Source organism: Barbus barbus, assembly GCF_936440315.1.
Source record: "Barbus barbus genome assembly, chromosome: 20".
Classification (NCBI taxonomy): domain Eukaryota; kingdom Metazoa; phylum Chordata; class Actinopteri; order Cypriniformes; family Cyprinidae; genus Barbus; species Barbus barbus.
Window position 1 is genome coordinate 8,888,664 of NC_136748.1, and position 14,466 is coordinate 8,903,129.

The 14,466-nt window shown below is 38.0% G+C and overlaps 1 protein-coding gene across 1 annotated transcript in view; it reads right to left on the minus strand.

Annotated features, from left to right (window-relative positions):
* Window positions 1-615: 615 nt before the first annotated feature.
* The window catches only part of LOC306885902 (solute carrier family 35 member F4-like), a 44,889-nt gene continuing 31,038 nt past the window's right edge, over window positions 616-14,466 (minus strand). Inside the window, exons 2-7 of the mRNA XM_079442708.1 lie at window positions 8,017-8,317; window positions 6,649-6,868; window positions 4,706-4,831; window positions 4,419-4,611; window positions 2,977-3,066; window positions 616-1,487 (exon numbers count right to left, since the gene is read on the minus strand). Coding sequence (XP_079298834.1) covers window positions 1,246-1,487; window positions 2,977-3,066; window positions 4,419-4,611; window positions 4,706-4,831; window positions 6,649-6,868; window positions 8,017-8,317 — 1,172 coding nt within the window. The 3' untranslated portion in view covers window positions 616-1,245. The remainder of the gene's footprint in view (window positions 1,488-2,976; window positions 3,067-4,418; window positions 4,612-4,705; window positions 4,832-6,648; window positions 6,869-8,016; window positions 8,318-14,466) is intronic.

Below are 14,466 nucleotides of genomic sequence, written 5' to 3' on the forward strand. Positions count from 1 at the left end.
CAATTCAAGAAAAAAAATCAGAAATGCAGGTTTAAACCTCGCAATTTTTACTTTATTTCTCAGAATTGTGTTTAAATCTTGCAATTCTGACTTTTTTCTCAAAATTGCGTGATATAAACTGGCAGTAAACAGACTTTTTTAAAGTCTGAACTGTGAAAAGTCAGTTATTATTACTATTATTTTTTTTAATTAATTGGCGGAAACAGCTTCCATAATTTTCTATCTTAATATATTTTTCAAATGTAATTAATTTTTGTGATGCAAAGTTGAATTTTCAGCAGCCATTACTCTAAAATATTTATTTTATTTTTGTAACAGTGCGAAAGTCTTTCGTGTAGCTTTTAATCAATTTTAATCCATCCTTGCGGAATTTCTTTTTTTCAAAAGTTCTTTCACTTTTGAATGGCATTTTAAATTTATTGTAAAATATTCATATATGTTATTTGAAAGTATAGGAGAGTATAGAGTATCATGGTATGTGTTCCCATTTCTATCTCAAAGCTCATATTAGGTCGCTATTGAATAATGAAAAAAAAATAATAATAATTGTTTCTTCCAGAACATAATTGTCACACTACATTTAAGGTGTTGAACAAGTAAATAACAAGTGCTTTTCAAAGCAGATCTTTATTTTTGTCTTTTATATGAAAAGAAAAGAAAGGCTTATTCATTAAAGCATAATATATTTCTCCTACATGTATTACACTACTACGTACAATGCAAATAATCCTCATATTTCATATACATATATATCCAAACTCTGAATGCATTCATGTGTACAGTGAGCCGAACTGGCCCTGACAGAGTCTATATTCACAGAATACATTCCATGGGAAGGGGCTAGCGGAGGGGTGCAGGGGTGCAGGGTTTATCGTGCAGCGGGAGACGAAAGTCTAAAAGTCCATTTCTATGGAATGGATGCGTATCTTCCCATAGCGATTGCAGGGAAGAGAATGCTAGATCCCTTCTGTAAAATAAAAAATACTGTCAGTAAATATCCCTGTTTTAATGGGACACTCTTCTCAGAACACTCTAGGCTCCGCTGTCAGCTCTATTAAAGAGCAGGACAGCATGTTCTTATCTTTCTGTGTTCTGATTGGTTGATTTTGTGATTATTATTAAAGAAAAAAAACATCCTTTTCACTTTGCTTATTCTCTTTTGCCTTTCTAAAATACAAATACAATCAAACTGCCACATACAAAGGCTGCCACAGGGAGGATCACTGTTCATTCACAGGTCAAAGGTCATGCCATGGGTATGGACACGGCTCCGTTGGCTCTACTCCGGCTGCGTGTGTGGACGCTGGATTCTGTGAGCTCCTCGCCGTGATCCTCCGTCTTCTTGTCTGCCAGGGTGGTGAGGAAGCGCAGAGTGACCGTATCCCACTCCTCAGGGAGCAGCAGCAGCAGGAAGCCCAGGCAGATGATGCAGGTGGCAGCTAGACGCACCACGCTGAAGATGACCTCGTGCTTCAGAACATCGATAGCTGGAGAAAGAAGCAGATCTTTTTCTAGTTTAAAACACATATGCAAAGTTCTTAACTGTACAACTTGTATTCATGTCAGTTTCACATGGTTTTGAAAAACTTTAATATCATTTTTCAGAAATATCAAGTAAAAAGTAGATAAAAAAAAAAACTGCATTTGCAAATACAAAAATGAAATAAATTCAAAATCTTAAGAAAATTTATAATGATATTTCAACGATACTAAATACCATTTCAATAATTGAATACATTTAATTAGGCTTTGTTGTTGTTGTGGTATCAGAATAATTTTTTAAAAATCTAAATCTAATAAAACATGCTCATTATTGAAAAGGGGTATTCCTCTCATTGCATGAATGTATCATTGAATAAAATAACTAAGACAGGTGAGTTTCGTGTCATTGACACTTATTTTCATTGTAGTCTAAAATATTATTAAGGTGTTGCTATGTGGTTTCTAGGGTGTTCTGGGTGGTTACTAGGGAATTGTAAGGTGGTGCTTCAAAAGTGCCCACAATATTCTGGTCCCTAGAGACAGTAAATCTCAGATTTTTATGCCCATTATATCATCTTTCAGGCTGATTGCTTAACTAACAGAAGTCAATGCAAACTATAAAATTAATTATGCATAAATGAGAGATTAACCAGGCATGGGTATTACTTAATGTAATTTACAGTTGCAGGATTTCTTCTTTTGACAGTACAGTGTTTTGTCAGAAACTCTTATTAATTTTTTAGCTATACACAAGAGTGAGTTTCTATCATTTAAATATGACCTCGTGCCCAGACTGTCGAAATCTCTGTGGGAGAGAATTACTGACTCTGGCAAAGCAACCAATTAACTCCAGTCAAATACATTTCATTAATAAGGAAATGTTCAGCATTCGTTACTGTTATTTAAGAGGGAAAACTCTTTAGATGAATAGTAACTGCAATCCTGTGGCTGTTTGTTGACTTCAAAATAAATATGAATTTTAAATATTAACATCGGTGCTCATAAAGACAAAAATCAAGTTAATAGCCTTGGTTCCTCATTACTGGCTATGGAACTGTAAAATGGTTTATAATAATAACAATTACCTATAAATTTACATTCACACTCATGCAGTACAAATGCAGTACACAGGAAAACATTAGGAAAGTAGCATAAATCACAAATTAATCAATGTTCGTTGCAAGCGAATCATATGAGCTTTTCTGAAGAAAAGCCACACGTAATTTAACAAACTGACCTTGAAAGACTGTTTTTAAAGACAAGCACTCTCTTAAGGCAACCTCACCACCCCTTTGTCATGGTGCAGCTGTTTGCTTTGAGTGAAGAAACTCACTTAGGTTGAGTTTTTATATTTTATTTATTTATTTATTTATTCGAAGGCTAAGAGATCTGCTCTTTTGTACTTTTATGATGATTCTTATCCATATATATATATATTTCAAATAGTAATAGTCATTTTCAAGTACTAATGTCATACAGCATGGACTCACACACCTGCATTGCCTGGAACACTGAGTAACGTCCCAATGGATATGAGAATAGGATACGTGAGCACCACTCCTACATTGACCAGGATGTTAAATACTATGAGAGAGAGAGAGAGACAAAAACAGGAACTTTATGTTATGATTTGGTCATATAGCATCTTTTGTCATTCAATCCTCTCTAAGTGGCCAAATACACAGAGAACTTCACATGATTTGGACGAGTGACAAAAGTTAATGGATATCATATTATCCTTAAAACACCCTAGAGATACAGAGCTCCACTTCAGCTCAAATATACAGTAAAAATAAGTGGATCTGTTACTATTATGCTTTACATAGACTGATGCAGCACATATTGGATATCAAAGAAATGCTACTTCGAGGTGTAAACTGATGATTCTAACCAGATTTATCTCACTTGCTAAGCACTTAAAGCACTCTTGGAAGTGTATTTAAAGGTCGTATTTGATATACTACAGCACTAACTCACATCTGAACCAGCAGTGATCAAGTGGTAAACTGTCAGCATGATTTAACGCCAGTACTTGTGTACAAACTAAAGGCTTTATTTATTTATTCTTTTTTTCCCAGTTGGTTAGCATTTGCCATTTAATACTGTAGATGGCGCAACATTACGGTGCCAAAAACATATTTTTCTGTTTCCTTTTAAACATGTAACAGTAACACTTTAGGGTAAAACTTTATTTTAGGGTCTCTTAACTAGTTGCTTATTAGCATGCATATTACTAGAATATTAGTAGCAATTAAGCACATATTAATGCCTTATTCTGCATCCCTAATCCTACCCAATACCTAAACTTAACAACTACCTTACTAACTATTAATAAGCAGCAAATTAAGAGTTTGAGGCAAAAGTCATAGTTAATGGTTAGTTAATAGCGAAATTGGACCTTAAAATAAATTGTAACTCAAGTAACATATAGACCATTGTTCAAAATAGATTTTTTTAATTTTTGAGATGTCTCTTGTGCTCAAGAAAGTTGCATTTATTTAAGCAAATATACAGTATAATAGTAATATTGTGATGTATTCTTACAGTTTAAAATAACTATTTATATATATATATATATATATATATATTTTAAAATGTAATCTATTCCTGTGATGGCAACAATTATATAAAGCCATTATTCTAGTCCTCAGAGTCACACGATCCTTCAGAAATCGTTCTTGAAAATAATTGCTCTGCTTAATAATTTTTCTGAAAACTGTGATACACATTTTTCAGGATTCTTCGATGAAAAGAAAGTTAAAAAGAACCAGATTTATTAAAAAAAAAAAAAAAAAAAAAAACCATTATAAATGTCTTGCATGCTACTTTCGACCAATTCAATGCATATATTTCATTAAATTATTGTAGATGTTATATATTGTTTAAATTGGCTGAATATATTGGCTGAAGAATTCATTTCCATAATTTCACATTACCTAGCCAAAGGCCGGCAACCCCACAGAGGTAACCCCAGGGCAAAGAGGAGAGGGAACCCCAATGCTCCACTCTGGTGAAGTACAGGATGAGGGGAACGCAGGAGATGAAGATGAGATTGAAAAAGCCCATGGTGGAGAAGAAATGAGCTGCCTCGCCCAGATTAGCACTGCTGAGGAACATCTTAAACAGCACCTGAGTGGTTTTGCAGGAAAAGCATATCAATACTGAAGGAGTCTTAATGGTCATCAAGGATCTTCTGGAAATTGTTATTTTCAGCTGCACTCACCTTGTAGAGAGCAGAAGTGGAGGCGGAGCCGACTGCTAAAGCCACACCCATAAAGGAATCCCCATGAAAACCATCAGCATAAGCCATCATCACAATGCCTGTGATAGCCATAATGGCAGCCACAATCTATGAGGAAAGATTACAAAAGACAGAAAACAATAAGGTCTAATAACGATTAAATAACAAGAAATATCAGTGCGCATCAATTGCTTCATTTAATTTTTGAGGTGGATAGCTGAAAATAAAAACACGTTTTCAAGGAGTAATATGTAGATACTAAAGTTAAGCATAATATAGCTTCTGGCAAAGCAAAGCTTTTTACACAAGAAAAATAACAAATTCTCATTGACTCTCCATTTGTATCTGTTAGGTGTCACAAAATGAGTGCCGCATCACTTGTTCCTTCTCCATAACCATCAATCTGCTGTTTAAATCACTTTCATGAATCATTTGATATATCAACAGGTAGTGCTTTTTATGCAACTCATTTCAGCACATTCGCTGATACTAGATTCATTCATTTTAAGGCCTGTGAGTAAATGTAAAGGATGATATAATGTTAGCCAGTCACTGTCACAAAATACCCCCTGCCAGTGTGATCAGGACCCCAGAAAGATTTTAAAAAACCCCAAAGGGTTTATTTTGTGATATGGATTAGCTGATTATACATTATCCTGACAATTAAAAGCATACTTACCAAATAAAGTACAACAGCAAGCTATTTTTTAGTCAAAGGATGTGTGAATAATCAAAATTTTGTGCCATTAATGCCAAATAATGTGCCATTTCAAATTCCCTGATCACAGCAGCAAAGCTTTGAGAAGCTTCTTGTTAACCCAAATGAATGAAGTTTGAGATGTATACTTACATTTTTCTGAGAGTTAGTGAATGTACATACAAAAAGTACAAACCAATTATAACTTTTTATTCTAAGTGTCTCCAGATACAAAGCAAATTTCATGAAACTGGACAAATTATCTAAATGACAGGTTTATAAAAAGTAAGTTTAGGGACCCATTCCCACTATTAACTAATTGCTTATTATATCATATTACGGTACTAACATATTTTTTAATACTTACTGTATAAAGTACATATTCATGTCTTATTCTGGGTGACCATATAATAGATCCCTTAATCCGACCCCATACCTAAACTTAACAACTACCTTACTAATAAGCAGCAAATTAGAAGTTTAAGGAAAAAGTCATAGTTAACTGGTTCCCAAACTAAAGTGTGACCTAAATTTTCAACAGAAAAATGAAGAGAGAATGCAACACAAACTCGAGGATTATAATGTAATAATTTAGAGTTTATCCTACAAAGTTCCTGAGATATAAATATAAATGTAAACATTATAGTACCCGCTATGGTCAATTCTCATACATTTTGGTACAGAATTTCACTTGTATACAAAATGCTTTTTGATCGGCTGTTGGCACCCATTTGTGTTGATTCTGTAAGAATTTTAAAGCAAATATGTGACCTTGGACCACAAAACCAGTCATAAGGTTGATGTATGGTTTGTTAGGATATGACAATCTTTTGCGGAGATAAAACTATTTAAATATCTGGAATCTGAGGATGCAAAAAATCTAAATGCATGTTATTAATCACAAATTAAGTTAATATATTTACAGTAGAAAATTTACAAAATATCTTCATGGAACATGACCTTTACTTAATATCCTAATAATTTTTGGCATAAAAGAAACATCAGTAATTTTGACCCATACAATGTATTGTTGGCTATTGCTACAAATAAACCCATGCTACTTATGACTGTTTTTTTTTGGTCCAGGGTCACATATTATCATTTGTACCAAAGAAACTGTTCAACTTCAAACATAATCAAATGGTTGCTGAGGTAAAATGATTGTAAAATAAATGGACATGAAATACTGCAACTAGTTAAGTAATAATTAGGATTATATTCCATTTACCCGCACGCCCATGAAGCGATCTTTGAGGACAATCCACGACAAAAGGAAGACAAAGGCCTTGTGGCAGCAGTAGAGCGCTGAGACGTCTGTAGCGGTTAGTTTTCTCAGTGCTAACAGGTACAGGTAGTTAGTAAGCGTCCACAAGATGGAGAAAGGCGCCGTTCTCTTCAGAAACACCTTCAGAGACATTCCGTCCTCCCCAAACAACCGACTACATTCCCTACACAGTGAAAAGAGAAATAAAGGTTTTAGTTGTTTGCTTACTTTGATAATGCAATTAGGTTTAGTGGTGGACCTTCAAGCTTATTGTTTTTTTATTTCCCTAAAAAATTGTACATTGTACATTTGATTCATACGAAATTCATTCACAATCGCCAACTCGTAAAATGCTTTTTCATGAGATCGAGTTCTGTTCCTCATACTGAATTGTTAAATGTCACTTACATACAGACTAAAATCTCCTTTAAAAAAGGATCCAAAATCATCCAAATTAAATATAAAAGTGGTCCTTATGGCTAGTTGCTTTTATATAGACACACAATATATTTGTGTGTGGAATAAACACATTTATTTTTTTTGTTTCTTGAAAATCACACAAATTTCCTTGTTACATTCATGAAAGAAAAGCAATGTTCAATTTGTCTAATAGATCCATTCTGAATGAGTTGCTCATGAATGAACCTGAACTGTTTCTACTGACTCTTGCACTAAAGCAGAGTTTAACTCCCCAACCAAACCTGAAAAATCTAACCAAATTCTTCAGGATTACTGGTCCCACTTTATATAAGATGGCCTTAACTGCTATGCACTTATTTAAATGAATCATTTGATACAATGGACTTATTGTGTACATTCAAGTTTTTACATTGTATTTAGGTATTGAAAAATACCTGCATGTAATTACATCTGTAATTAATTTCTGCAATTACATTTATAATTATGCTGTTGACCCATTCCTTACACCTTAACCCACCCTTAAACCTACCCATACCACCAAACCTGTCCCTAAACTTACCTGTATCCCACCTCAATAGCAACAAACGTGTTTTGCAATACAATATGAACACAATAAGTACATTGTACTTTTTTTTTTTTTGATGTGAGTACATAGTAGTTAAAGCCACCTAATATAAAGTGGGACCGGTTTACTTGATATATATTTAGGGATATAGCTCAACTCTGCCCATTCCTGCTTTGGGGGAACTTTCTCTGTAATAAGTATACAGTATGTTGCATTGGATAAAAGTGTTAGCTAAAGACAAATGAGTAAATATTTAATTTTCACATGTTCACTGCTATTGTACTTGTAAAAAGTTTTGTAGTTCACATCTCATCATAATCCACCAGATTCATTCATTCTGACTTCACCTGAATTTCTGAATGGGCGTCTGTTTTTCTCTGGTGGTGGCCACGTGCCCAGAATAGTAGAGGGGGAAGAAGAGAATGTTCCAGTTGGTGCTGAACCATGTGATGAAAAAGGGACAGGAAAAGGATTTGAACGTGAGTTGGACCACCTGTGTGGTGCCTACCCAGGACGAGGAGACACACAGCACCACCAGCAAACCCCCCAGCACCTTGAGCACTGTGTTAGCGCAGGTCTGGTATGCAGTGCCATTTCCACTTGTTTCACTGACTGGAGTCTCTGCATGTGATTCTGAGCCCTCCTCTCCTGCAACACACAGATCAGTATTGCACCATTACAGCACACATTATATTTCCTTGCCTCATTACATTCCAGGTAATAAAATTGGATTATGAAATCCCTCGCGTTTATTTTTATTCTTCTTCTGCACACTTTTCTGCAGCTCCAACTATGTTTAGAGTACATATTCTACTCATAGGATGATAAAACTTAGTCTAAATACATGTTTGTATTCACGTTTGCTAAATACATTGTCATGGTTGCCCACTGTGGCAAAACGGAAAACTAGGAGAGGTGGGATAAACTCAAAGTAACAGTCTTTAATTTTTCAAGATGGGGTAACAAGGCAGGTAGAGACACACAGGAAACACAACATCGACGTGGCGACCAGGGCGCCCTGGAGGCTGGTGCAGGACAGGGACACAGGGAATATCTCCAGGGCGGAACAGACAGTTCAGGGCACCATGGCAGATCAGGGAGCTCAGGACGCCATGACGGATAAGGCAGTTCAGGAGGCCATGGCGGATCAGGGAGCTCAGGAGGCCATGGCGGATCAGGAAGTTCAGAAGGCTATGGCGGATCAGGCAGTTCAGGAGGCCATGGCGGATCAGGCAGTTCAGGAGGCCATGGTGGATCAGGCAGTACAGGAGGCCATGGCGGATCAGGCAGCTCAGGGCACCATGCTGGATCAGGCAGACTAGGGAGCCATGGCAGAACAGGAAGTTCAGGGGGCCATGGCGGAGCAGGCAGCTCAGGAGGCCATGGCTGGGCGGCCTCTGTGGCTTTGGCCTTATCCTTCGGCCCGGCCTCTACAGCCGGAGCCCTATAACCCCCCCAAAAAAAATCCATGGGGGAAAATCACGGTGTCTGAAGCCCTCTGTGGGTCTGACGTGGGAACTGTGGCCCTCCCTGGGCCATACGTAGGAACCACAGCAGTCTCTGGGCTGAACGTGGGAATAAGGGCCCTCTCTGGGCTAAACTTAGGAACAGGAGTCTTTTCGGGGCTAAACTCAGGAACTGGAGCCCTCTCTGGGCTAGATCCGGGGACTTGAGGCCTCATTGGGCTGGATTTGGGGACTGGAGCCCTTTCTGGGCTGGAGCCGGGGACTGGAGCCTTCTCGGGGCTAGACTTGAGAACAGAGGCCCTTTCTGGGCTAGACTCGGAATCTGAGGCCCTCTCGGGGCCGGACGTGAGCACAACCACCCTTCTTGGGCTGGACGTGGAGACAGGGGCCCTCTCAGGGTTAAACTCAGGAACCGCTTCTATAGAGGTAATAGGAGCGGCTTGGGAATGGCCTCCGTGGCCATGAAAAGAGAAGCAGCTAGCTTCAGAAGAGACTCTACGGACAGGAAAATACAGACAGGAATTTTCTCTTTGGACAAGACAAAACTTATAAGCACAGCTTTAGGGGACATGACTCGACTCTGGTCAGGGGCTGGAGCCATCTCTCGACTCTGGTCAGGGGCTGGAGCCTGCAATGGACTCTGGTCAGGGGCTGGAGCCGACATAGGAGCAGACTCAGGGGCTGGAGCTGACAGCCTTTTCCTCCTCAGATTTTTTCCTTGGTTAGGAGTGAGGGTGACAGCAGCTGTCAGCTGAGGGTTTAGGGGTACAGTGGCTGGTGGGCTTGAGTGAGCCACGGCCATCAGGCTTGACTAATGAACGGCCGGCGGACTTGCAGTACTTTCGCCGATTCTGCAGAATTCCCACTATTTCTCCCCGAACAGGAGGTCTCTGTGGGCTAGGACGGAGACGCGAATGGCGACTTCCATGCCGCAGGGAAAAAACCAAGTGAAAACAAAAAGACTTTCAAAAACAGAAAAACTAAATAAGGAGAAGGGGTGCGGCTTACTGTTTTGGTCCGGTATTCTGACACGGTTGCCCACTGTGGTGAAACGAAGAACTAGGAGACGTGGAATAAACTCAAAGTAACAGTCTTTAATTTTCCAAGACGGGTAACACAAGGCAGGTAGAGACACACAGGAAACACAACATCAACGTATAATACCGAGGAAACACAGGGCTAAAGTACACAGGACTAAACGAGATAATTAATAAAACACAGGTGGAACTGAATAAACTAAATGGGGACAGGAACAGGAACGGAACCAAATATGGGCATACACGAGGGAAAAATAGGTCATGGGGAGCACATGAGACAGAAAAACACAACACAAGACCTATAAGTGTGACTTACATCACCTTAAAATTATGAAAATGTATGTTAATGATGGAGCATCAAGCACAGTTGTAATTTTTCTAGGAGGGATTTGAACCTGTGTCCTTTCGCAAACACACACGGGAATAGACATAATTGTTTTTATACTGTACAAACTGTATTTTCTATCCTCTTTACTCTAAGCCTACCCTCAGAAAACTTTCTGCTATTTTATATTTTCAAAAAAACTTAATTATGTATGATTTTATAAGCTTGTATAAACTATGTATTCTAACCCCTAACCTTCACAGAAATCTTTCTGCATCAAGAGATTTTCGAAAAAACTTCATTTAGTATGATTTATAAGCTGTTTTCCTCACGGGGACCAAAAAACTAAAAATATATAAAAATCCCCCATAAGATGAAAAATACTATACTTGTGGGGACATTTGGTCACTTTGGAACTTTTCATTACCCCTTAGGACACACTTATAGTGCTATAAAAATGCAAGATAAAATAAACTGCTAAATATCTGTTCAGTAGTCTCCAAAAGATTACACAGTTTAGTAATTGTTTTGCTTCTCATTAAGTGATAAAAAGCAGTTGCAATTGTTGTACAAAATACACATACTCATCTTCGCACCAATAAAATGTGCAACACTATGTTTTACTACCAAATTAAAATGTAATATTTATAATATTTAATTCACTAATATTTCATGAGTTCTGCCATGATGGATTCTAACTTCGGTTTGTATGCTGTCCTGTTCTGGGGTGTGTTTCCCAAAAGCAAGATCCGTCATTACTAATAGAGTTCAATGGAATTAGCAACCATAGTTAGCTAACGATGCTTTTGGGTAACACACGCCTGGTCTCTTTAGGAACTGATGTTAAAATGGAGTAAAGAGAAAAAGTGAATTAATTCAACAGAAACTTTTGTAATATTGCTGAAAATAAAAATGAGCACAGGGTTAAGCTGCTGTGACAGCAACAAACTGAAGGGATTCCTGGAAATTCCTTCATTTGAGCACCATCAACTTAAAATGTGAGTCTTCACTTGAGTCTACATTATATTAAGCATGTCTTCAGTGTGAAACTTTAAAAGCAAACCTTACCTGCATATCCTTAAAGTCTGAAAATCTCCCATCAGGCTAACAGAGTAGGCTATTCAAAATCAAAAACAACTGCCAGCCTCATCTACTGAATTGTGACTGGTCTTTTCTTTCTTACCTAGTCCTCCTTCTACATTTGTTTTTACTTTGTTTCTAACTATAATTTACCTAATTTTTAAAAGCTGTTCCTTAGTTGCTTTCCAAGCACTACCATTTACATCAGGACATGCAAATACACTTGAACTCTGCTGTATTACTTTCTGTTCCTACCAGCGGTATAACAAAAATGTTCTGTTCCCGTCTTTTATTTGGTCAAATATTGGAACACAGCATTACAGACTATTTTTAGACAGGGTTAAGAAATGCTAATCATGTGCTTTGTTGATGTGTTTTATTCATGAGAAATTCAGCAACACTTCCTCGTGCGGCTGCCCCTGATGTTTCTCTGTGGTACGTATGGATGTATCGATCAGTAGCTGCGAGTGTCAGTTACCTGCAGGTGAAGCACTAAAGCCGGACAGTGTTTGAAATCTGCCTACGTCGCACAGACAAGTCTCTGTCAAAAATAGCTCCACAGGGTCATGGAGAAGCACAGAGACCATTCAGATATAGTGGTATTTACATGGAAAGTCGACACCACAGGGTCAGAATACATCCTGCTGTCATCAGTCATGACCTCCTTCATTGAAGCTGTACTGACAACATTACACCTCAGTATGCTGAAAACAGATAGATAGATAGATAGAAAGATAGAAAGATAGATAGATAGAGGAATGGTTGATGGGAGGTGAAGGGAGATTGAACAGAGGGGAAAAGCACTAGTATCACAAAGCCAAGATCTGTTATGCTGTAGACTCAGAGTGATCAATTTACACTAGGCCAGGAATAAAAGATGACATGCGCTGGCCCATGGCCAGTAGCATAGTGTGCTGGGTCAGCAAGCACATCTACACACACACACACAGAAAGTTTAGGAACAGAAAGTAAGTACAGCAGAGTTCAAGTGTATTTGCATGTCCTGATGTAAATACTAGTGCTTGGAAAGCAACTAAGGAACAGCTTTTAAAAAATTTGGTAAATTATAGTTAGAAACAAAGTAAAAACAAATGTAGAAGGAGGTAAGAAAGAAAGAAAAGACCAGTCACAATTCAGTAGATGAGGCTGGCAGTTGTTTTTGATTTTGAATAGCCTACTCTGTTAGCCTGATGGGAGATTTTCAGACTTTAAGGATGTGCAGGTAAGGTTTGCTTTTAAAGTTTCACACTGAAGACATGCTTAATATAATGTAGACTCAAGTGAAGACTCACAATATAAGTTGATGGTGCTCAAATGAAGGAATGTCCAGGAATCCCTTCAGGTTGTTGCTGTTGTTGTGGCAGCTTAACCCTGTGCTTATTTTTATTTTCAGCAATATTACAAAAGTTTCTGTTTAATTAATTCACTTGTTCTTTTTACTCCATTTTAACATGGGTTCCTAAAGAGACCAGGCGTGTGTCACACACACTCGCTCATGCTCACAATGCCACTTTGTTGTTGTGATCCTGCTATCAAGCCATGGATCTCAACCTGACTGAAATACAGGGAACTAGACTTTATAATGAAATTATGCTTTGAAGCACCAATATTATGTTTAAATGTTATGTGTAATTCACTGTGTTACTTGTGGTTTCTTTGTATTTATTTTAGAGTTAATGTTAATGTGGTTAATGTGGTTAATGTGTTTAGGTCAATAGCATAACGTGTTAAAATGGAGTCATATACAGTGGGGAAAAAAATGATTTGATCCCCTGCTGATTTTGTACGTTTGCCCACTGACAAAGAAATAATCAGTCGATAATTTTAATAGTAGGTTTATTTGAACAATGAGAGACAAAATAACCAAACAAATCCAGAAAAACACATTTCAAAAAGTTATAAATTAATTTTCATTTTAATGAGTCAAATAAGTATTTCATCCCCTATCAATCAGCAAGATTTCTGGCTCCCAGGTGTCTTTTATACAGGTAAGGAGCTGAGATTAGGAATACTCTCTTAAAATTAGGGCTCCTAATCTCAGTTTATTACCTGTATAAAAGACACCTGTCCACAGAAGCAATCAATCAATCAGATTCCAAACTCTTCACCATGGCCAAGACAAAAGAGCTGTCCAAGGATGTCAGGGACAAGATTGTAGACCTACACAAGGCTGGAATGGGCTACAAGACCATCACCAAGCAGCTTGGTGAGAAGGTGACAACAGTTGGTGCAATTATTCGCAAATGGAAGAAACACAAAATAACTGTCAATCTCCCTCGGACTGAGACTGGATGAAAGTGTTGTGGTCAGATGAGACCAAAATTGAGCTCTTTGGCATCAACTCAACTCACCATGTTTGGAGGAGGAGGAATGCTGCCTATGACCCCAAAAACACTATCCCCACTGTCAAACATGGAGGCGGAAACATTATGCTTTGGGGGTGTACCGCATCAAAGGGACGATGGATGGGGCCATGTACCGTCAGGGCCAGGGCATTGAAAATGGGTCGTGGATGGGTATTCCAGCATGACAATGGCCAAAAACACACAGCCAAGGCAACAAAGGAGTGACTCAACAAGAAGCACATTAAGATTCTGGAGTGGCCTAGCCAGTCTCCAGACCTTAATCCCATAGAAAATCTGTAGAAGGAGCTGAAGGTTCGAGTTGCCAAACGTCAGCCTCGAAACCTTAAAGACTTGGAGAGGATCTGCAAAGAGGAGTGGAACAAACTCCCTCCTGAGATGTGTGCAAATCTGGTGGCCAACTACAAGAAATGTCTGACCTCTGTGATTGCCAACAAGGGTTTTGCCACCAAGTACTAAGTCATGTTCTGTGAAGGGGTCAAAGACTTATTTGACTCATTAAAATATAAATCAATTTTTTGTAGAG